We start from the raw sequence: 24,067 nt of genomic DNA, 5'->3' as shown, positions 1-24,067 counted from the left end.
GATAAGGGACTTGTCCAGTATGTCCCGGGCCGGCACCCAAGAGCGTTCGTCCGGCCCGTAGCCCTCCCAGTCGACCAGATACTGGAAGCCCCGCCCCCGACGTCTGCAGTCGCGGAGGTCCCGAACCGTGTAGACAGGCCCTCCGTCCACGATCCGAGGAGGAGGAGGCGGTTGATGTGGAGGAACCATGGGGCACGATCGATAGGGCTTGAGGCGGCTGATGTGGAATGTGGGGTGGATCTTCATTGTCCTGGGCAATGAGAGCCTCACAGAAACAGGATTAATAATTTGCGATATCGTATATGGACCAATGAATTTCGGAGTCAACTTACGGGTCTGGGCCTGCAACCTGAGGTCTCTGGTGGACAACCAGACCTGATCGCCCACCTTGTATTCTGGGCCCGGTATCCGCTTACGGTCGGCCGCCCGCTTGTACTGGTCCCGTGCCCGCAACATGGTGCGCCGTGCCTGCAACCATGTGCGACGGCAACGCTGGACCAGGGCGTGCGCCGACGGGACGCGGACCTCTTCCTCCGAAGCCGGAAATAATGGCGGCTGGAACCCATAGGCGCACTGAAACGGGGTCAGTCCGGTGGAGGCGCAGGGCAGCGTGTTGTGGGCGAACTCCACCCACACGAGTTTGCTGGCCCATGACCCCGGGTTTCTGGAGGCGAGGAGCCGCAATCCTACCTCCAACTGCTGATTGGCCCGTTCGGCCTGTCCATTGGACTCGGGGTGGTACCCTGACGATAAGCTAACTTCAGCCCCTAGGAGAGAACAGAACTCTCGCCAAAATCGCGAGACGAACTGGGGCCCTCGGTCCGACACAATGTCCGAGGGGAAGCCGTGGAGTTTAAAAACATGCTCGAGCATGGCTTGGGCCGTAGCCTTGGCTGACGGCAACTTGGGTAGGGATATAAAGTGGGCTAACCTGGAGAAGCGGTCTACCACCGTCATGACGACTGTCTTCCCCTGGGAGGGTGGTAGGCCGGTGACGAAATCCAGGGCTAGGTGTGACCAGGGGCGGTGCGGCACCGGCAGAGGACGCAGCAGACCGGCCGGTCGCTGATGCGACGCCTTGCCCATGGCACACGTGGGGCATGCGGCGACGTATTCCTGGACGTCCTTCTTCACCGTCGGCCACCAGAACCTCTCCCCCAGCCTAAACAGAGTGCCAGCCACCCCGGGGTGTCCACTTACTAGTGAGGCGTGAGCCCACTGGATGACCTCTCCCCTGAGGTCGGGTGGCACGAACAGCCGGTTGGGCGGGGCGCCGCGTGGGGCTGGACGGTCGCGGTTGGCCTCCCGTACCAGACGCTCCACCGACCAGGTGACTGCCCCCACCAGACATCCCGGCGGTAGGATGGACTCAGGTTCTGCTGGTTCCTGCTGCGCGTCATGCAGACGAGACAGAACGTCAGGTTTCACATTCTTGGATCCAGGACGGTACGACAAGTGAAAATTGAAGCGACTGAAGAACAGTGCCCATCGGGCCTGGCGTGAGTTCAGCCGCTTCGCCGTTCTCAGGTACTCAAGGTTCTTATGATCTGTATATACTAGGAAAGGCTGGTCTGCCCCCTCCAGCCAGTGTCTCCACTCCTCTAGGGATACCTTTACCGCGAGCAGTTCTCGGTCCCCGATGTCGTAATTCCGCTCCGCGGGAGATAGCTTGCGGGACATGAAGGCACATGGGTGGATCCTACCGTCCGTGGGATCCCTCTGGGACAGCACGGCCCCGACTCCGGAGTTGGACGCGTCGACCTCCACCACGAACTGCCGCTGTGGGTCGGGCATCCGCAGCACGGGTGCCGTGACGAAACTGCGTTTCAAACGTTGAAACGCCTCCTCTGCCTCGCCTGTCCACTGAAAAGCAGTCTTACATGAGGTTAGTGCGTGCAATGGAGCGGCAATGCTGCTGAACCTCCTGATGAACTTTCTGTAGAAGTTGGCAAATCCTAGGAAGCGCTGCACCTCCTTCCTGCTCTGTGGGACCGGCCACTCCTGAACTGCCTGGGTCTTGGCTGGGTCCATTTCGATCTTGTCCCTGCTGACGATAAATCCTAAAAACGAGACCTGGTCTGCATGGAACTCACACTTTTCTGCCTTAACATATAATCGGTGTTCCAGTAATTTCCTGAGGACCTGGCGGACATGAGCAATGTGCTCCTCCTCGGAGCGGGAAAAGACCAGGATATCATCAAGGTATACAAAGACAAAGTCATTTATCATGGGGCCGAGTACCTCATTTACAAACGCCTGGAAGACCGCTGGCGCGTTGGTCAGACCAAAGGGCATGACGAGGTACTCATAGTGTCCATTCGGGGTATTGAAGGCCGTCTTCCATTCGTCCCCCTCTCGGATCCGAACCAGGTGGTAGGCGTTACGGAGGTCCAACTTGGTAAAGTGAGTAGCTCCTGCTAGCAACTCGAACGCGGAGGATAATAAGGGAAGAGGGTAGGAGTCTCTTACAGTGATGTCATTGAGGCCCCGGTAATCAATGCAGGGCCGCAGGGAACCGTCCTTCTTCCCCACAAAGAAGAAACCTGCGCCTGCAGGAGAGGATGAGGGACGAATGATACCCGAGGCCAGCGCGGAGTCCAGATATTCCTTCATGGCCCGGGTTTCCTTGGGAGAAAGCTGATACAACCTCCCCTTGGGAGGCGTGGTCCCTGGGCGCAGGTTGATCGCGCAGTCATGCTTTCGGTGGGGCGGAAGGGAGGTCGCACGGACCTTGCTAAACACAGCGCGAAGGTCGTGGTAGCAATCGGGGACTCCCATCAGATCGGCCTGCTCGATCTCCTCACCGATTGTCGCCGTCGCCCCTGCAGGTGCCTGTTGGGAGACTGCGGGCTGAAAGCAAGTGTTCATACAGTCTGAATCCCATCGGCTCACCTCCCCCTTGCGCCAATCCAGTGTGGGGTTGTGTAGCCTCAACCACGTGTGGCCCAGTACCACCGGGTGGTAGCACGACTCCACGACCAAAAACGTGATTTTCTCGGTGTGCGTGTCAGAAAAAGTCATTATTACCGGTTCAGTTCGATGCGTGACTCTCCAGAGCCGTCGTCCGTCCAGCGCGGCCGTTTCCACGGGAGACGCCAAGGGAATGGCCGCGATGCCCAGTCGCTCCACCAGTCCGGCGTCCATCAGACTGGCATCAGCTCCGGAGTCAATGAGGACCGCCTGCTGGACGGATCGGGTACTGGAGACTAGTGTTACCGTAGGCAATGAGCGAGCGGAGGCGCTACCTAAAATTGTTCGGCTCACCGCTACCCTCCGTGCTAGCGATGAGCCATGTCTTTTAGTGGACAGCGCAGGGCAAGATGCCCGGCCTGACCGCAATACAAACACAGTCCATGGGAGCGTCGACGCCGCTTCTCCTCCTCTGACAGCCGTGCGCGGCCGATCTGCATCGGTTCCTCTGGCTGCGGTCCCACTTCCGGGTTCCGAGGAACGGACTGACCGCCAGGCTCACGCTGCCCCCTCCTGGGGCTCGTGGTGCGAAGTCGACGGTTCTCCCGCAGGCTTTCCTCTCGGTGGTGCTCCCGTTCGTTGCTCCCCAGCCTGCGGTCAATTTGTATCGCCAGGGCGATCAGAGCGTCCAAACTGCTGGGCAAATCCCTCGCTGCCAAGCAGTCCTTGACTCGCCGAGAGAGTCCGCGGATAAATACATCACCCAGTGCGGTGGCGTCCCAGCCGGCTTCTGCGGCTAGCGTGCGGAACTCGATTGCGTACTTCGCCGTCGGTCTGCCGCCCTGTCGAATATTAACCAGCCGCTGAGCCGCTTCGCGTCCCGGGGTGACTTCCTGGAAGATCTGTTTCAATGCGGTGGCGAAGGCGGCGAAGGTGCACACGCAGGAAGAGCCGTTTTGCCACTCCGCTGTCGCCCATGCTTCCGCGTCCCCCGTCAGGTGCGAAATAGCGTATGCCACCCGAGCGCGCTCCGAGGGGAACGCGGGTGAATGCAGTTCAAAATGAATCTCACACTGTGTGAGAAATGCTCGACAGTCTCCTGACTCACCAGAGAACCGTAGCGGGGCGCCTAGCCTGGCGTCTGGAGCGACGGCCATGGGAACCGCTGCTGCCAGGGGCGCTGCCGCGGCAGTGGCGCTCGGGGTCGGTCTCGTCTCTCCCGTCGAGCTCTGGGTCAGGCGATTCATTGCCTCAGTTAATCCTGCCATCGCCGTCTCCTGTCGCAACACACACTCGGCCAATCTCTGGAGAGCGGCGTTGGTTTTCTCCTCCTGCTCTGCTGCGCGCTGCTCCTGAGCCATGAGCTGAGCACGGAGGTTCTCTGCACCGGCGGAGTCCATTTCTGGCCAGATTGTTCTGTCAGGCTTGGGCAGGTGTCGGACCCACATGCACGGCGCAGAAACACAGATGTGATTAAGTGCAGGTTTATTCGGTGAATCAGAGTCAGGCAGTCCAGGTCAAACACAGTACGTTCCAGTAGGCAATATACAAAGGAGCAGGCAATCTCAGAATCAAGGTCCAGGCAGGGTTCGGTACACGAGCAGACTTGGCGACAGTACAGACAAGGATCAGGCAAAAACTCACGGTCAGATTATCAGGCACAGGTCTTTCACAGGTTGCGGGATCAACAGGGTTCAGGCAAGAATCAAAGGTCGAGGCGGTCACGGTCAAAACACGAATGGCTACAATAGAATGCTGGAAAGAGTACATGAACTAACAATCTGGCGACTGGTGTGGGTGAGAGGTGGAGGTTAAGTACAGGTGCTGATTACTAATTAGCAACAGGTGTGGATGATGAGAACCGGAGCGTGACAGGAAGTTAACAAAATAAAACAGGATGTGACACGTAACATGAATCATGACAAAATCAGAGTCACGCTGCAAGTCTCTTATTTCAAGTTGGATGCTGACGGGTAGATTAGATGGATTCACGGTAAATGGTCTTTCTCCAGTTCACCAAAAACCTGAAAGCGTTGCTCAAACTCCTGTAACAGTCCCGCTATTTTACCTTTGAGCGGCTTCACGTCTGCCACATGTTGGGTCGCGTACACAGGGGAAGGGAGCTGCGTCACCACCGGCGAGTTGCTTCAACATGAAGGAACGTCTGCTGTCATAACAGCGTGACACCTTAGATGAGGGCGCAGCATCTGTGTCCATACTGCCAGCGTGGGACCAGTCCACTCCCACCATGTCCACGAGCCCACGAGTGCAGTGGAAATATAAGCTGCTGATCCGTCATTTGCACCAACTCCACAAACTCTTCGGTGACGATCAGTGTGTCATCGACTCCGCGGATGAAAATGACCAGTTGTGCAACATCTGTAATGTTCGTGGAATCCTGTCTATAAGTGGGTTTCTTGTCAGGCTGATGTTGGCACACAATGCCCGTCTTCACGCATGTTTTTACAAATTCACCCTCACTAAATGGTTTTGAAGCCACTGCGTTTCATTAGCAATGAGGTAGCTAGCTTTCACTGCAGCGTCACGGACGTGACTAAACACAGACGCCATCAGTTCATTCACCTTCTGTCTTCTCCACTCTCCTTGAAAGTATTTGTCGGCATGAAGACTCACATATCGGTGACGAAGGTTAAATTCTTTAGCACTGCAACATGCTGTGAACTTTCCCATTCACTTCCGTGAATAAATTGGACGAGGTCCATTTTTCTTGGGACACTCCATGCACTTTTCTTTCTGACATCTTGGGGCAAAGACGGTGCCAAGGCACATAATTACTGTAAAAGTAGAAGCCGTAATAAGTATAGTAGGAAAAGCAAGGTACTGTAGCTCATCCAGACTGGCTGCTGCTTGAACTACTTGCTTTTTCCCGGTATAAACAGTTTGCTTGCTTAACACAACTGCTACACAATTGAAAGTTTGGAGTTTATTTTATTGAAAATTTGCAACTCATTTTTATACTTTACAAAATCATGTCGCAGGACAGATTAAACCTGTTTTCTGTTCAACAATCACAACTTTCCTTTTGCTCTGTTGAAGTTGTTGCTGGTGCCGCTGCCTGACCCAGTAAGTGCCCATGGCCAGTGAACTACTGGTTTGGTCACAGCCACAACCATGAGGTTGTTTTCACAAGCTGCTGCAGCTTTGACACTGACACTGGAGGGTGTAGATGCCAGTGAGTGAGGGAGCAAAGGACAAATGGAGCAATGCTGATGTACATCGATTTGAAAGGTGTGTATAAATGTTCAACAGAAACACAACGACAAGATGTGAGACAAGATAAGTTCTTTGTGGCTTCAATCAATACTGGTAATAGAACAGGTTCATTAGTGCTCAGGTTCTGTTCACACACTCATACTGGGCTCTAATTGCGATGCATTATTGATCAAGCACCAGACAGATGAACGAGTCTGTTTACAATTGCAAATGAGGTCAAACTTTCTAAACAGCATCGGTGGGAAAAGAGCAAGAGTGTGCAAGACGTCAGTGTGTCACATCAGTTCTTTCATTAGTTCTGGATTTATTCAGTGTAATAAATACTGTGAGCAACATAGGAAACTTGTAGGAACTGGAACGAGCCCAACACTGCTCACATTAGAGAGCACCAGCTGCTGCAGAGCTCTGCTCCATGTGACGGCGTCGGACCGTCAGTCTGTCATCACTGACCACAGATGGTCCGATGCTCACATGCGTCCAAGCTGCTCTCGAACTGGAATGTGCTTCACACAACACACACACTAACCTGTGCACTTTCTACTGCTCTCCTCTTTCTTAGAGGAGCTCATCAGTTTGCAGTTGAAGTTCTCCTCCCAGTACTCTGCAAACCACACGTTCCTGCGATTGTTCTCTAGCGTCCGTGACGTGAAGTAGGCGTCAAACCCTGAAACATAACAGCCAAGGAAGGTTCATTAGGTTCCAGATCATGGAAGCTCTGAAGTCAACAGCAGCTCTTTACCTGCACGATATGAATTCTGTGAAAAGAAGATGGTTAAAATATTCAGTAACTACAACAGCTACAGTACAACTCCGACGCTAAACCCTTCCCTGTGTGCATCACTGCTCAGACCTGCCAAAGCAACAACCAACCTTCTACACCCAAATTAAATGCATGACAAAGACGCCGATTCCTGAGGGTTGAATAGAAACCGAGCTGTGATCACCAGAAATAGCTCAAAAGATGGAACCTATGCACAAATCTTAGAGACGAGAAGGACGTGTGTAGGTTTGAAATGCCAGTAAAAGATCATCATGATCTAAAAGAAACTGAAATGAAAACAAGAAACAGGTCAAAGGTGGGTAATTATCAGCCAGATGATCATTGAATTGGTGAATAGACCCGAAGGCTTCATTTGAATTTAAACATTTAATAAGACAGACTTTGTGAGACTTTGCATCAGCAGGTTGATGCACTAAAACCATCAGGACATAACTGAACGTCAAGATCACATGAAACAGCAAATGTAAAACAGCCTGAGGCTCAAGAGATATCAGTTGCCTAAAGAGGGGAGATGCACTGTGGGTAAGAGGACAAGTAAACTGTGAGGCTCAAAGGACGGCTCATTTCCAAACAGCATTGCTGCACCAGTCAGATTCGTCTGAGGAGCTGCATCATCACATGAGGTCGTTCTCTTCATGAAGCTCCTTGAGCCACTGGACAGGCGTTCGTTTGAGAGAGTAGAGAGTCCATCACAGTGGGACTCAGGAAGTTGTCAGGAATCAAGGTGAGGGACCCAAATGAACAGTACGCAGATACCATTTGTGTGTTTGTGTTTAATGCAGGCTCTTGGTCAGACAGGCAGAGGTCAGTACACAGAGTGGCATAAAAGTAGGCAACGATACAGACAGGGATTAGGCAAGGCGGCCAATCTCCAGGCAAGGTTCAATAACCAGGCAGAGTCCAAGATAACAACAGACAGGGAGCAAGCAAGGCAGGGTCAAAAAATGAGATGCAGAACTGATACACAGAAGGACTTACTGAAGTGACTAGTGGAGAGTTGACACAGGAAACGTGCAGGAGTATAAGTAACCAACTATTGACTCATGGAATGGAGGTGGTGAAATCACATGACTGGATGAACAGGCTGGAACTAAGCAGAACAGAACAGACCCAAAAGTGGTACACATGACTAAATGAGTAAACAAGAACTAGGGCAGACAGGAAACAAGACAGGAAATACCAAAATAAGACCGGAAACTAGGCACAACACATCATCAAAATGCTGGATCTATCACAGAAAGTGCCTTTGAGCCTCAGTGGTCACATCATTGTCCACCAGTAAGTTCTGGTTCTTTTTGTCTGAACCAGTGCACACAAACCAACCCACATATAGTTGGAAGCTGATCTGGGGTCAGTCTGGGGTCAGGTTATCACAGGCGCTGGCATGTGAAGCAGGTCATGGCGTTGACCTGGTTTGTTAGTGCCAGTCTGAGCCATGATGCACATTCAAATGTTGCTGTTACACTGACTAACAACCTGCAACGATGAAGCAACGATGATTAATGTCCATCGTCCATGAAAACAAAAATGAACAGCAAGCGGAGCTGAAATGATGCTGAACTGAATGAACCTTGTTTAATGTGTCATCATTTACTGACCTCAGTCACTGAAGGAAGAGAAAACACTCCCACAAAGGTCAGTGGTTTAAAATGATCACAGAGAATGAAACCACATCTGTTTGATGGTTCACGGGTAAAAACACAGTGACTCAGTCGTTAGTCTGAACCAGTGTTACCCGCTTTACTGATATAAACCCTTTATGTAGCTAGATGATGTCACTGCTCCGTCTGTTTCTGTAGGTTGACAGATGCTGAAAGTGGAACGACGGTGACGGGGCCGTCTCCAGATACTGACTGACAAACATCCGGCTGCGTTCTCTGGCTGCAGAGGGACAGCATCTATTTAAAGGCTGCTGTTTGTGAAGACCATGAATAATGAATGTGAACAGAATCTCAGCTGAGAGGTTCTGATATATGCACACAAGGAAGGCAGCCATGGTGTGATGTGGTTTAGAGTGTGTGCAGCAGCTTCTCTGCCTCAAGCTGAAGCAAAGGTGTGGGGCTGAAGGGCTGCTTCACCACATGTGGATGGAGCCTATGGTCCTGTTAACACCGCCAAGGAGCTTCTCAGCGTCATACTGTATCAGTGTCAGCCTTTGCCAAGACGTTCCACCACAGTCTGGTCCATCAACCACAACATGGTGAAAATCAACTGTGATCTTTGATCAGAAAGCTTTGGTCTTTTCTGCCGACACCTGCAAACAACACATGTTTAGCTATAATCACCTCATTTACGCCGCCGATCACTCCTTACATATCTGGTCACGTTACAAACACTGAGCAGGTCGAACTGGAATCTCAGATACCTGATGTCTAGCCCTGGGGGAGCAATGGGCTAGTGTGACGTGTCTGACTCATGGACACATCTGGTGCCAGAAGCAGGGCTTCCCAAGCCGTGCTCCACCTCACTGAGCTACACCTCACTGTACAGCACTGCTAGAGCTAACCTGAGAGGGGGCATCCAACACGCCAAGGAGACATATGGGAGGAAGGTAGAGGGCAACTTCATGGACAGCAACTCAACAGCAGATGTGGAGGGGCATACAGGCACCGACCAACTACACAGGTCATGGCCCAACAAACACACACACAGCAGCAGAACTCTGGCAGACGAGTTAAACAACGTCTTCACGTGCTTTGAGACCACCAGGAACACACTGCATCATGAGATGCACCTTTCTCTATACAGGTGCATGAAGTGAGAACACTGTGAGAGCAGTGAATCCCAGGAAAGCTGCAGGGCCTGAAGGCATCCCCGGTGCAGTGGTAAAAGCTGGCAGGGATACTCACTGAGCTGTTTAATCAGTCCCTGACACATGCGATCGTTCCTCAATGCCTGAAGGCTGCCACCGTCATCCCCAACCCCAAAAACCAAACATAACCAACCTGACTGACCCATAGAGCTAGCATGCATCGTCATCATGAAGGCTTTTAAGAGACTAGCCTCACAGCACATCACAGACTGCCTCCCGCCCTCTTTAGATCAGCTCCAGTTTGCCTACAGAGCAAACCGATCCACAGAGGAAGCCGTGGCCATCACACTCCACAGAGCACTGAGTCACCAGGAGAACAAACAGAACTATGTGAAGATGCTCTTCATGGACTACAGTTCTTCATTTAACACCATCATCCCAGACACAGTAGTCACCGAACTTTAATCTACAGGTCACCACCCCCTTACCTGCACCTGGATTAAATACCTTCTGACAAACACAGTCTGTCAGACTTGGCCCCAACCTCTCCTCCACTCCTACACTCAGCACTGGTTCTCCTCAGGGCTGTGTCCTGAGCCCCTGCTAATTGCTCTGTACAACTTTGACTGCACACCATCACACGCAACAAACGCCATCGTAAAGTCTGCGGATGATGTGTGGCCTCATCTCTAGAGGGGAGGAGACAGCGTACAGGGCTGAGGTAGAGAACCTGCCTGTCTGGTGCTCACAGAACAATCTGTCACTGAATGTCCATAAAACTAAAGAACCGATCATGGACTTCAGGAAACATGAACAAACATCAAGGCTATAGTAACGAAAGCTCAGCAGCGCCTGCACTTCCTGCAGATCCCCAGGAAAAACAACCTGGAAAAGAAGCTACCACTGAGTTTCTACCATGCTTCTGTGGACGTCCTGCCTGGGAGTGTGGTACAGTATACAGGTTCCACTGTAGGACAAAAAAGCTGTATAGAGTGCAATAAACACAGCCCCAAAAAATCATGGGTTGTCCTCCCTAGACAACTTAGCCAGGTTCTGGTGTCAAAGCAGAGTCAAGGCCATCACAAGAGACCCCTCACACTGTGTTCACGAGCTCCGTGACCTGCTGCCGTCAGGACGGCGTCTCAGGTAAATAAAATCCCACACCACTGGACTAACACAGCTTCTTCCCCTGGGCCACTCCAGCTGCAAACAAACATTAAGTCACTACCTCATTCAGATGTGCAATATATGTGCAATTTCAATAGCTCATTCAGCCGTGTGGAAATTTTACTGTTTGTTTCATTTCACTGTGCATTCACATCGCCGACCTCAGGCTGAGCCTAGACCTCACAAATTGTGTGTCTTCCAACTGCGTATGGAGATGTGGGTATTTTCTTTTTATTCATTCTAGATTTTATACAGGGCTTTCTTCATTGTGAACTGTTGCTGGGTGAACCTGTACGTATACAGTGAGAAATAAAGTTCTATTCTATTCTATTCTATTCTATTCTATTCTATTCTATTCTATTCTATTCTATTCTATTCTATTCTATTCTATGTTGCAGGTCTCCACCCAAGTCAAAGTATGCCCAGAGTGTGTCATTATTTCCCAGCATGTACTGGTCCCAGCCAAGGCTGATGGCCTGGGCTCAGGCCGGTGCGGTCCAGTGAGCGGCTTCGGACGTTATCACGCCATTCAATGGTCATTATCAGTGGTTATCAGCCCATACGTATGAGCCGGTAGGTGCCCATCTACCTGCTGGCAGCGGTGAATAGGTGCAGTAGGCTGCTGTCATTGATCCGTAAGGTTGATCACGGCTCGGATGATTTAACCAGCAGAGTCAGTAGGGGCGCTGTTGAGCGGTTGTTGTTCAGACGGGAGGATCGAAGTTTTTAAATTTTAATTTATTAGCGAGCATTACTTAGCAGGTAGCTAGCTGTATTGTGTTAGCTAACTGTAACCTGAACCCCCCACCCGTTATCCAGCCCTAACCCTAACCACAATAACCTCTAAAGCTGCTTAACATAGCAATTTAGCTAGCTGTTAGCTGTTCGCGAGTAGGGAGAGCAGGCCCCTACTGGACCATACGAATGCGCTGTTAAGTTCTGATCAGCCTATTCATTTTGGCTGATAACATCCGAAGCGGGTGGTCCAGTGGAGCTCAGCATCAGGAATGAATGTGCTACACAAACAAAGTCCCAGCTTGTGTAACAAGTTGCTAATTACAGCACACTGCAGCAATCGATCCATCATAATTCAACTTGTGCGTCTCTAAAGTCTGTCCTTCTGGGATCAAAATGCTGCAGATAATGGAAGCTAATTACTGGGAGGAGCCGTGTTTTTACAGCAGGGAGTAGCAGAACTGAATGGAAAGGAGTCGGTGAGGAGCAAACTGGGGGAAATAGGCCGAGGCAGGAAAGACAGAAGCAAAGATAAGCAACAGTCACAGAGTCAGAGCTCAGAGATTAATGCGGCTCAGAGCACAAACATGGATTCAGACGCCCACAGGGACGTACCTGAGACACAGAGCTGCTCAGTAACTCTTCATGTCTGAGACAGCTGCTGCTTGGAGTCAACGCGGTGCCGACCATGGAAAATGCTGGATCAGCTGCTTTAACCTGTGTACTCAGTATATACACACATGTATACAAGCCTGTTTAAATTCCACCTCAGCCACTTCTGTTTCCGTCTTCATCTACATTATTCCATCACTTTTGAAGCGTCCTCCAAACGAAGAAACAATCCATGAAAGCTGAAGCCTTACAAGGTTAAAGGTTGGGAGATGACTCCACAGGTGCTGCGCTCTGTGTTCACCAGCGTTTGGAGCTGCAGGGAATGTGATTCATCTCTCAGGGTACGAGCTGCGTGTGTGCACCTGTGAAGTGATGGGAAAGCACACAAAGGTATCACAGCAGGCGCCAGTGGGAGCCGTGTAGCTGCAGATGCTGCCACATTTCACAGATGCATGTTTTAAGGGGCTTTAGTGGCATCTGTAAAATGAAATGTTTCTTCACTCGAGGATGTTTTATCAGTTTATTTTTACCACTGTGGAGCAGGAGAACAGCAGGATCTGTAGCACCTGGAAGATGCCTCCTCTCAGCGGGAGGCTGATAAAGGATTCAGTGAAACATTCCCACCCACGGCCGACTGAGAAACCAAAGGAGCCGAAATGAGCGTGTCCTCATACGAGCCTGAGGGAGGCCTGGCTCCCCGGTCCGCCGGGTCACGCATCAGACGCTAGGTACATAATCCGAGTGTCTTCAAGTGTCTGCAGGTTCACTGAAATGATGAGGAAACCCTCCCCTCCATCCATCTTAGCTATGACCACGTCTGTTGATGAGGCTGCTTTGCTCTCTCACTGAACTTCTCTGATGATGACAGACATGCAGCACTCTTCTTCAGCTGGAGGCTCCGCGGATCTTCACTCGAAGACGATCATCTGAACCCAGAGCGAAACAAAAGCTCAGAACCACCGCTGGGCCAGAGCCAGGAAAAACAAGGGACAGAGCCCAGTTGTGTGTAAATGTCTTATTTAGCTTTGGCTTGAGTGAGGAAAACAATGGGGAAAAGTCATTTAATGTCCTCATTTAGGATAAGACTAATCCTAATTTAAAAGGAAAACAGAGGCTGGTGAAGGGACAGTGGTTTCACACACGGACGTGTTAAAGCACAAAAACAAATGATGAAAGTCTCCTGGGACAGAATTAATAGACTTTACCCGAGGCCTCTGACGATGCAGCGTCACACCGTGTTAGCAAGAAGTTCACAGAGTACGCTGCTAATTCCGAGGCTTGATGAGGTGAACTGTAACATTCAGTGTCAACAGCTTCAGCATGAAGCCTTCAAAACGAGGCTCATCCACTCTCGGAGTAGGTGAAAAAGAATCCAGCGAGTGGAGGCAGGAGCGACAGACTCAGTGGCTCGAAATGCTGAGTTATTGGGGAGAATATAAATACACATTATCCTTTATAGGTTTTATAGTATATCCACAAGGTGGGGGCTGCCACCAGGAGCCTCTTTGTATAAGCACAGAAGACAGTAAAAAGTGAAAAGGTCATGAAGCAGCCACAGGAGTCGATAGCAGGAGGGAAGAGACATGAGATCCGTTAACGCTACTCTGTATAAAAGGAAGGTTTGAGTTGAGATGTTTAGCGTGATCAGCGGCTGAGCAGCTCTTCCAGCTGATCCTCACGGTCTGTTCCACCGTCACATGAAGTCACTCCACCAGAAACTAAAGACATCAGACCCTTAACCAAAGTGTGTGACACACAGACCAGAGTCAGAAACAGAGAACACTGAGCTGATAAAATATACATTAAAGCATGAATGTTCTTTCTAGGTGAATGTAATTCAACACATTTATATGAAAAGAATATTTACTGAGGAGTTTAAAGCATCATGGCTGAGGCTTCTTAATACATAATGCCTTCCCTAGCCCCCTACCGTAACTATCACAACAAAAGACAGACGTCTAATCCTGAACCAATCTGAACCAAAACGGCAAATCACGGACAAAATGTCCTCACTTTGTCAAAATGTCCTCACCGTGGTAGGAAAATATGTTTTTTAGTTTTCAATTCAATACAAGCACACACACACGCACGCGCGCACACACACACACACACACACACACACACACACACACACACACACACACACACACACACACACACACACACACACACACACACACACACTGGACAACCATGAAAAGCAGGCACAACAACCATTCACACCACTTTACAGTACATTGACTTTTGGTCAGAGCCTTCTCACTATGAGGCGGCAGTGCTACCCACTGCGCCACCTTGCTGCTGACTGGAATGCTACGACGTAATGATGTCAGGTCTCAACGTACAATCAAAAAAAGCATGCACTTAAAAACTATAAGCAAATTTACTTTACGTAAAATGTCTGAGCATCAAAAAATTAAAAGTAAAAAAAGTTAAGGATAATTGTTCAAAAAAATGAGTTATTGTGGTGGAAATTTCCCATAAAGAGGCAGATGAGAGAGTTGTCTTTTGTGTGATTTATTATAAAAAATAAATGAAAATAAAAATAATGGGGAAAGCAAATCAAAAACATGGATGTTGATCGTGCACATCAACCATCAACAAACCAAAAACCAGCTGGGGAGATCAGTGCACACACCATGAAGGTGTGTTGCAAAGAGCCCACGATCCTCACGTTGCTTCTGCCTTTTAACCCCTTTCTCTGGCTCTGGTGGAACGTCTCTCTGCAGCAATGGAACTGTTTGTGCCACTTTATCTCGCTGTGAGTGAGAATGTTTGCTTTCTCACTCCTGCATCGTCATGTCTTGTTATCCAAAGGAAGGAACACCGAGCTTCCAAGACAAGATGCATTGGCTTTAACAGCCTTGGGTCTGGTGGGGAGTCAGATAGGATGGAGCCAGAGTCCGGGTGTAAAAGACAAACATATATCATAAATTATTAGTCAGTCAAATGGAACATCAGATGTTTAGACTTGATGTACGACAGCACAAGAGATTAGTTGTTTGTGTAAGAATGTTCAGTGTTGCACCTAATCAGCACATGACGACTGTGTTGGATAAGAAATAGCACAAAGGCAAAATTTTTCGCTTTACATTTATGAGTTCTGTTAACTTTTTGACAATGTTTAAGTATAGAGCCCTCATTCTTTATCAGTTAGCAGAAGTGTTTGGGTTTACAGTGTGAGAGCGTGGCCTCGTAAACAACAATACTTAATTAATAGAACAAATGTTTCACACAGCACCCAACCTTACGTTAAAGAGGCAGAACCGAGCCCAAGTCACTGAAGAAGGGGAGATAGAGCCCGGAACTACATGTCCACCTGACACTGACCATCTGTGTCGTCGGACTGTTGAAGGAACATCGCTGCTGCATGATCCATTCACTTCTCATTGAGGCAGTTTACAGGGTGAAAGTGGCGCCATCTCTGCAGGTGTCCTCCACTCCGTTGCAGCTCATTCTCCACGTTCTTGTCTCTTTGACTTTCTTTGACTTTTTCATTTCTCTTTTTGTTTTCTCATTTGTTTCTAACTTGTTCTCCTCCTGGGTTCAGGCTTTCCAATGAACAGATACAGAATGGGGCTTTGTTCAGACATTTGCCTTTATACAGTATGACAAGCACACACTTTGTATACTTTTCCTAAAACAAGCCTGGCAGGATGGAGGAAGACTAGACCCTGCAGTGGCAGCAGTGAATGGTAGCTTGGTGTAACAGCCACGCCTGAACTGGATGTGGTGTTAGGGAGAAGCTTTTAGGCCCAATAAACAAAATAACTAAGTAAGTGTCTGCTGCTCAACTACTGAACAGCAGGAAGAAAAGAATTAATGGCTCACCGCTCAACAGACACATCATAGAATAACTGAACAGTTCCTTCATCGTCAAGCAGAATCTGCTCAAAAAACAGCCAGACACAGGCGTGGTGATGCTGGAGCTGTGGCAAAGCGGCCGTATGGATGAAAATGAGATGAGAGGATGGAGGAAAGGAGTGGATTCAGAGCAGCAGGGAGGGACTCACCGCTGATGGTGGCTCTCTTAGGCAGGATGGTGACGGCTCCCACGGCCGCATCCTCCAGCTGGTGGATCGGGCTGTTCTTGGCTCCCCAGCTGTCGGAGCCAATCCACAGGAAGTGACCGAGTTGGTCGGCTCGCTTTGTGGCGTTAAGGATCCCCCTGCAGTCAAACCAACACATTTAAACCTGAAGCTTGCTTCAAACACTATGTTTTGGTCATTACAAACAACAGAGCAGTGACACTAATGCAAAGAAAGAGCAATGTTTTAATTCCTCTCCACTGAACCACAGAAAAGCAAAGGCACAGACAGATGCTGTCAACATCTGTCCATACAATATGCAGGTATTAAGCTAGGTATAAGCTAAACATTACTTCATAAAAGAAAGGATTCACTGACCAGTAAAACAGTCCAGCCATCAATTTTCTGGAGCCTATCCCACCTATCTATGGGTGAGAGGCGGGGTACACCCTGGACAGGTCGCCAGTCCATCGCAGGGCAACACACAGACAGACGGCCATTCACACACATACCTACAGGCAATCTAGAGTGACCAATGAACCTAATCCATGATTTTGGATAGTGGCAGGAAGCCAGAGAACCCAAAGAGAACCCGGAGAGAACCCACATGAACACAGGGAGAACATGCAACTCCACCGTGCCACCCAGTAAAACGGTCAGTTATGTTAATAAAGGTTGATTTACTCTCTATCAACAAAGAAACATTGGCCCAAAATTAGTCAAGATCCAAAAAATTGGGGGAAACAAGTTCAGGATTCTGTTGTGTACAGGATGTGAGTACAACCCACACACGCTTTACCTGATGTCTTCGTCAGACGCGAACAGGACCACTGCTCTGGCGTAGCGCGTGTCCAGCAGCAGACGGATGATTTTGTCAAAGTCCGACGGTTTGTGGTCGTGAGGGATCTTCAGCGACTGAGCTATACAGATTCCACCTGAGGACAAACAACAAGACAGAGCCATTAACATGCAGCCAAGCTGACTTTAACCTTTGAAGGGTTCCACCAGGATTTTGCCCAAAAGGTTGTGGAGCAGTTAAAGTTGAGGCAATTGTGAAATGTAAAAGCAGGAAAATGCAGCATTTTCATGGTGCGGCAAAAGAAAGAGCAGCTCCTCTGTCGGCTGCCTGACATTTCATGAAACCACCTTCATTTCTCCACACTGTCGTCAAAGTAGGAGTAAAAAGGCTGAGAGCCCCGAGCTGAGACAGCACTAGCTTCAATAAATGTCACTCAGTGGCACGCGCTTTAAACTCACCTTGACTCCACAAAATGTGCCATAAAAACTTCCCGATCAAAAACTTTGGGAAGTCCGTCTCTGCTGTGTCCAGTAAATGAGGAGGTGGGGAAGCTGTTAATACCTGTAATCCTCACTGCTTTTGAAAACGGAAGAAATCCTGTAAAACGCACTGAAAACACGGCCATCAAACATCAAATCAAAGCTGGGATCAAGTCCTAGCTTCACTACAGAGCTCAGCCTCAGAAACAGCCTAAACAAGACAGGCGAATATTCATGCTGAGGTCCGGTTACCCAGGCTGCACCTGTGACGGTGCCTTCAAACGTGCTAGGAGGCGAGATGCTGTGACAGGGGGAATGGTAAATGGTCCATACTTACATAGCCCTTTAACCACCCTTCCGGGATCCAAAGCGCTTTACACTACTTCTCATTCATCCATTCACACTCACATTCACTCACTGATGCCAGCATCAGTGGGAGGCGATATGCTGTGAGAGAGTGCAAGGCTCTGAGAGATCTGTGTGAGAAATTCCACAAGGCGGCGCACAACCGATAGTAAACAACAGCTCGATAAACTATCTGCCAGTAAATATATACCTTCACCCTATGAAAACAATCAATCATCTTACCATTCTGGATAACACCAAAGAAGATTTAGAGAACATAGACAAGTGCTTTGAATGTCTTGTACAAAAGCAGACGGCTGCAAACAAAAGATACCGTCCGTCTGACTCATAAAACATAATAAAAACATTGCGGACATCCTGGAATCGATAGAGAAGATTTTGGTAAGTTTTGATGCGTGTCTGGCATTACAGCAGCCACACTTCTACATCTACTGCACAGGCAAAACTTGTATATGTACTGTGCATGCACAACACACAACTCAGAACACACAGGTACTCAAGTTCAGTCATACACCTAAAGTCTGTCACCCAACATGCACACAAGGCTAATAATCCACACCAGTCAGGTAAGGTATGGCATCACTAAAGATTGTCACTTGGAATCTACATGGAATCCATAAGATGGAGAAAAGTTTTAAAATATTTAACCATTTAAAAACCCTACAAGCAGACATTGTCTTACTGTACTACAAAAACTAATATTTCCAAAGCTACAGATTACACTCAGGCATTATCACTGTCTGCTCACTCTGGTTCTAAACTTATAAAAGGAGAATTAAATTAAGAATGTAACCTAGAGTTGGGCAGGCTAAGGAAGGCTGTGAGAAACGAACTGGCAATCAGTACAGACCCTAAAAAAGTACATGGATGATTTTGGTCTCTGTGACCTCTGTGTCCTGACTTTCTTTTCACCCCACCTCCACAAAATACACCTTCTTCTCTCCAGTTCACCACTTTCAATTCAATTCAATTCAATTCAATTCAATTCAATTCAATTCAATTCAATTCAATTCAATTCAATTCAATTCAATTCAATTCAATTCAATTCAATTCAATTCAATTCAATTCAATTCAATTCAATTCAATACAATTCAATTCAATTCAATTCAATTTTATTTACATAGCCCCAAATCACAACAAAGTTATCTCAAGGCACTTTACAAAGTAAGGTTTAAAACCTTACACAACTAAACCCAACAAATCCCACATACAGCAAGCATTTAATTTGACAGCAACAGTGGAGAGGAAAAACTCCCTCTCTAACGAGGAAGAAACCTCCAGCAGAACCAGGCTGGATGTGGGCGGCCATTTGCCTCGACCGGTTGGGGTGAGAGGATAGAGAGAGAGAAAAGCACAGCAACAACAACAAGCAACAACAAGCAACAACAGAGCACAGGCAGGATGGTTGGAGCTAGGTAGCTAAAAGCTCTGCCTCCCGTTCTACATTTAAAGACTCTAGGAACCACAAGTAGCCCAGCACTCTGAGAACAAAGTGTTCTGCTGGGAGCATAAGGAACTATGAGGTCTTTAAGATAAGAATGAGTTTTATCATTGAGTACTTTGTAGGTGAGTAGGAGAACTTTAAATTCTATCCTACATTTTACAGGCAGCCAGTGCAGAGAAGCTAATTTAGGAGAAATGTGATCTCTCTTTCTAAGTCCTGTCAGGACTCTGGCTGTAGCATTTTGAATAAGCTGTAGGCTTTTAAGGAGCTGTTAGGACATCCTATGAGTAACGAGTTACAGTAGTCCAGCCTAGAGGTAAATGCATGGATCAGTTTCTCTGCATCACTCTGAGAGAGGATGCTTATCATTTTAGTTATATTTCTAAGATGGAAGGAGGCGGTTCTCGAGATTTGTTTAATGTATGATGTAAAAGAGAGATCCCTGTCAAAGATGACACCAATGTTCCTCACAGTAGAATCTGAAGCTAATGTTATGCCATCCAGGGTGGCTATCTGACTCAATAGTCTCTCTCAGATTTTTAGGCCCTACAATAAGAATTACAGTTTTATCTGAATTTAGTTGAAGGAAGTTTTGGGACGTCCAGGATTTGATGTCTTTTAAACAACCCTGAATTTTGACTAGTTGATCTGTTTCATTTGGTTGCAAGGACATATATAGCTGAGTATCATCTGCATAAAAATGAAAATTAATAAAATGCTTTCTAATAATCTCACCTAGAGGAGACATATATAGGCTAAACAGAATTGGACCCAGCACAGAACCCTGTGGTACTCCATAGCTAATCCTTGTGCATGTGGAGAATTCCTCATTAACATGAACAAACTGGAATCTGTTCAACAAATAGGATTGAAACCATCCCAATGCTGTTCCTTCAATCCCGATTCTATGTTCTAGTGTCTGTAATAGAATGTTATGATCAATTGTATCAAATGCAGCACTAAGATCTAACAAGACAAGGACAGAAACTAGACCATTGTCCGAAGCTAATAGAAGATCATTAGTGACTCTAACCAGAGCTATTTCTGTGCTATGATGTTTTCTAAATCCTGACTGAAAATCTTCGTACAGGTTATTCCCACTCAGGTGGTCAAATAATTTTAGATTTTTTCCAGAATCTTGGAAATAAAGGGTAAATTTGAAATGGGCCTATAGTTGGCTAGTTGTCCAGGGTCCAGGGTTGGTTTTTTCAATAGAGGTTTGACCACAGCCACCTTAAAAGCCTGTGGTACATAGCCTAGTTGTAAAGATTGGTTGATTTGATTTAATATGGACGAGCTGATTAAAGGTAGAACCTCTTTGAGTAATCTGGTTGGGATTGGATCTAAAAGACAAGTGGACGACTTGGAAAAGTTGATTATTGAGGTTAACTCCATATGAGTTATGGGGAAGAAGCTGTCTTGGTAAGACAGAGGATTTGGAATATTTAAAGTTGATGGATCTAGACAGTGCATTCTGTCGTTTGGAAGAAGTTGCTGTTGAATGTTTTTTCTAATGATGATAATTCCATAGTAAAGTAAAGTCATTGCTGCTGAGATTTAAGGGGATAGTAGACTCAACACAGCTATGACTTTTAGTCAGCCTGGCTACAGTGCTGAAAAGAAACCTGGGGTTGTTTTTGTTTTCCTCAATTAGGGAGGAATAATATGTTTTTCTAGCAGCACAAAGTGCTTTTTTTTATATTTTATTAGACTGTCCTTCCATGCAATGCAGTTTACATTTATTTTGTTGGAACCCCACTGTCTTTCTAGTGGTCTGGTCCTTTGCTTTAGGCTGCGGATCTCTGAGTTATACCACGGAGCTAACCTCCTCCTTTTCACTGTCTTCTTCTTCAGAGGAGCCACTGTGTCTAAAATTGTACGTGGAGAAGCTGCAGCATCATCTACAAGACAGTCAACCTGTTCATAAGGATTAAGGTGACCGTTCTCTGTGTATCTACAAGACATTGAGGCAAAAGATGATGGAATCATCTGCTTGAATCTGGCAACAGCGTTGTCAGATAAACATCTGTTATAGTAACATTTCCTTCCAGCTATTGTAAAGTCAATTGTGCTAAATTCAAAAGTTAAGAAAAAATGGTCAGATAACAGAGGGTTTTGGGGACGAACTATTAAATTATCAATTTCAACCCCATATGTCAGAAAAAGATCGAGGGTATGGTTAAAACGATGACTGGGTTCATTTACCTGGTGTGTAAAACCAATAGAGTCTATTAAGGAGTTAAAAGCAGTGCTGAGACAGTTGCTGTCAACATCTACATGAATGTTAAAGTCTCCCACTACAATGACTTTATCTGTGCTAAGAACTAGGTCAGATAAGAATTCAGAGAATTCAGTTAAGAACTCCGAATATGGAGCAGGAGGACGGTAAACAATACAAAACACAACTGGCTTCTGAGTTTTAGAGTCTGGGTGAGAAAGGCTCAGAGTGAGGCTCTCAAATGAGTTATAACTATGTTTAGGTTTAGGAGTAATTAATAAATCTGATTTATAAATTGCTGCTACTCCTCCACCTCTACCTGTACTTCTTGGAACATAATAGTTCATGTGTTTCATTGGAGTCGACTCATTTAAAGTAACATATTCATCCTGCTGCAGCCAGGTTTCAGTGAGACAGAACAGATCTATTTGATGGTCACTTATCAAGTCATTTATTAACAAGGATTTAGATGGGAGAGATCTGATATTTAATAAACCACACTTTATTAACTTACTGTTACGTTGTTCTGTAAGAGGAACTGTTTTTATGTTTATTAAATTCTGGTAATTCTGGTTCACTCCTCTTTGATTTGTTTGCGACTTGAATAGTTTAGGTGGTCGGGGAGCAGACACAGTCTCTATGCGATAACTAAGACTAAGAGTGGGTGGCGGCTGTAGAGAACATGCAAAGAGGCGTGAAAGACTGCGACTCTGCGTCCTGGGCTCCACTCTGAGTTGTCACGGAGTGGGGAGACTAAGCAACATGGCCATGTTACTAGAGAGCAGATAGGCTCCGTTCAACGTGGGATGGACGCCGTCTCTTCTAATCAGCCCAGGTTTTCCACAAAAAGTGCTCCAATTAGCCACAAAGCCCACATCGTTTGCACTCCCGTATAGATTATATTTTAGTAAATACTGTAACTCAGTCTTACCAAATGTCTCTGACTGTATCCATTCTAGTATCCATTCTATCACAATCAGTGATCATGCACCAGTTTCTGTTTCCTTGACTAAGACTAAGTTCATCATCACATCACAAAGCAGCAATTGGAAATTTAATACATCATTATGATCAAGAATTCATCAGTTTTGTGAAGAGAGAGTGGGCAACCTTTATGGAAAACAATGACACACCAGGAACCTCATCTTGTGTTCTATGGGAAACTGGAAAGGCAGTTATGCATGGTAAATAATTTCATATTCATCAAACACGCACGCACGCACGCACGCACGCACGCACGCACGCACGCACGCACGCACGCACGCACGCACGCACACACGCACACACGCACACACACACACACACACACACAAAAATGACATGTTAAATGAATTAGAATTAGAAAAAAAAATTCTCTCTAACCAATGATGTCCTTGAAAAAGAAATCTAAAGCTGGAACTAAATAATGTAATTGATCGTAAAACTCAATTTCAGATAGAACTGTTACGTTACGAAAACTTTGACCATGCCAATACTGTAAATCTGGTAAATTTTTAGCCTACCAACTAAAAAACAATGAGGAAAAACAAACCATCCATTCAATAATTAATAAGAAAAGGGACATCATTCATGACCCCTATGAAATAAATGATATTTTTATGATGGATAGGGAATCCATCATAAAGATATCATTTATTTAAAACTGAATTTTATAAAGAGTTCTGGTCCATGCTGGCACCCAGCAAAATGGTAGTCGAACTTAAACAACAGCATTTATTACCCACCAATATGAATTCAGCCTTCATAGGCCTGCTCCAAAAACCAGGAAAAGACCCTACGCTTCAGTTACAGACCAATTTTACTAATAAATGTAGATCTAAAAATAGTGTGCAAGTAGCACTTGCTAGAAGACTAGAAAAAATCGCTCAATATATAATTCACTCTGATCAAACAGGCTTCATTAAAGGTAGACAGACAACAAACAATATCAACAGATTAATCAACTTAATTGATTATGTCACCACCCATAAACTAGAGTCAGCCATTGTCTCCTTAGATGCAGAAAAGGCTTTCGATAGAGTTTCTTTTAGCCACTCTGCATCAATTTAGCATTGGGAAATCATTCATAGACTGGATCAAAATATTATACAGCTCAGCAAACGCCGCAGTCAGAACAAATAACCAGACCTCACTAAGGTTTAATCTGCATAGAGGGACCAGACAGGGCTGTCCACTTTCTCAATCACTATTTGCAATATAAATTGAACCTCTAGTCGCAGCAATAAGACAGCATAAAGGAATTACTGGAATATCGACCAAATCAGTAAATCACAAAATAAGCTTATATGATGACGATGTGTTACTGTTTCTCCTGGAGCCACAGACACCTCTTCCTCCAACTATCAACCTTATAGATAAATTGCACTTTCAGAATACTCTATTAACTGGACAGAATCTATAGTTTACCACTATAGATAGACGAGACTCAGGGACGGCAGTACCACTGCCGAGGGACCACAAGCAGTGCAGCCAGAACCACTCTCACCCCTCTGTCACACTTACCCATTCTCTCGCTCAAGCATGTTAATGTTCGTCCCGTGTT

The 24,067-nt window shown here is 46.9% G+C and overlaps 1 protein-coding gene across 6 annotated transcripts in view; it reads right to left on the bottom strand.

Moving 5' to 3' along the window:
- The window catches only part of LOC114855179 (metabotropic glutamate receptor 7), a 127,165-nt gene that overhangs the window by 23,076 nt on the left and 80,022 nt on the right, over positions 1-24,067 (bottom strand). For all 6 annotated transcript variants that reach the window (XR_008694803.1, XM_041070784.2, XM_029150102.3 and 3 more), the window contains exons 3-5: positions 17,019-17,154; positions 16,205-16,359; positions 6,671-6,808 (exon numbers count right to left, since the gene is read on the bottom strand). Coding sequence is in view for 5 of the 6 variants with exons in the window: in XM_041070784.2 (XP_040926718.1) it covers positions 6,671-6,808; positions 16,205-16,359; positions 17,019-17,154 (429 nt within the window). In the remaining variant the exon portion in view is untranslated. The remainder of the gene's footprint in view (positions 1-6,670; positions 6,809-16,204; positions 16,360-17,018; positions 17,155-24,067) is intronic.

This window comes from Betta splendens, chromosome 5 (assembly GCF_900634795.4).
Source record: "Betta splendens chromosome 5, fBetSpl5.4, whole genome shotgun sequence".
In the NCBI taxonomy this organism is placed as follows: Eukaryota; Metazoa; Chordata; class Actinopteri; order Anabantiformes; family Osphronemidae; genus Betta; species Betta splendens.
Note: the sequence above shows the minus strand (reverse complement) of the source record. Positions and strands in the feature narration are given on the sequence as shown.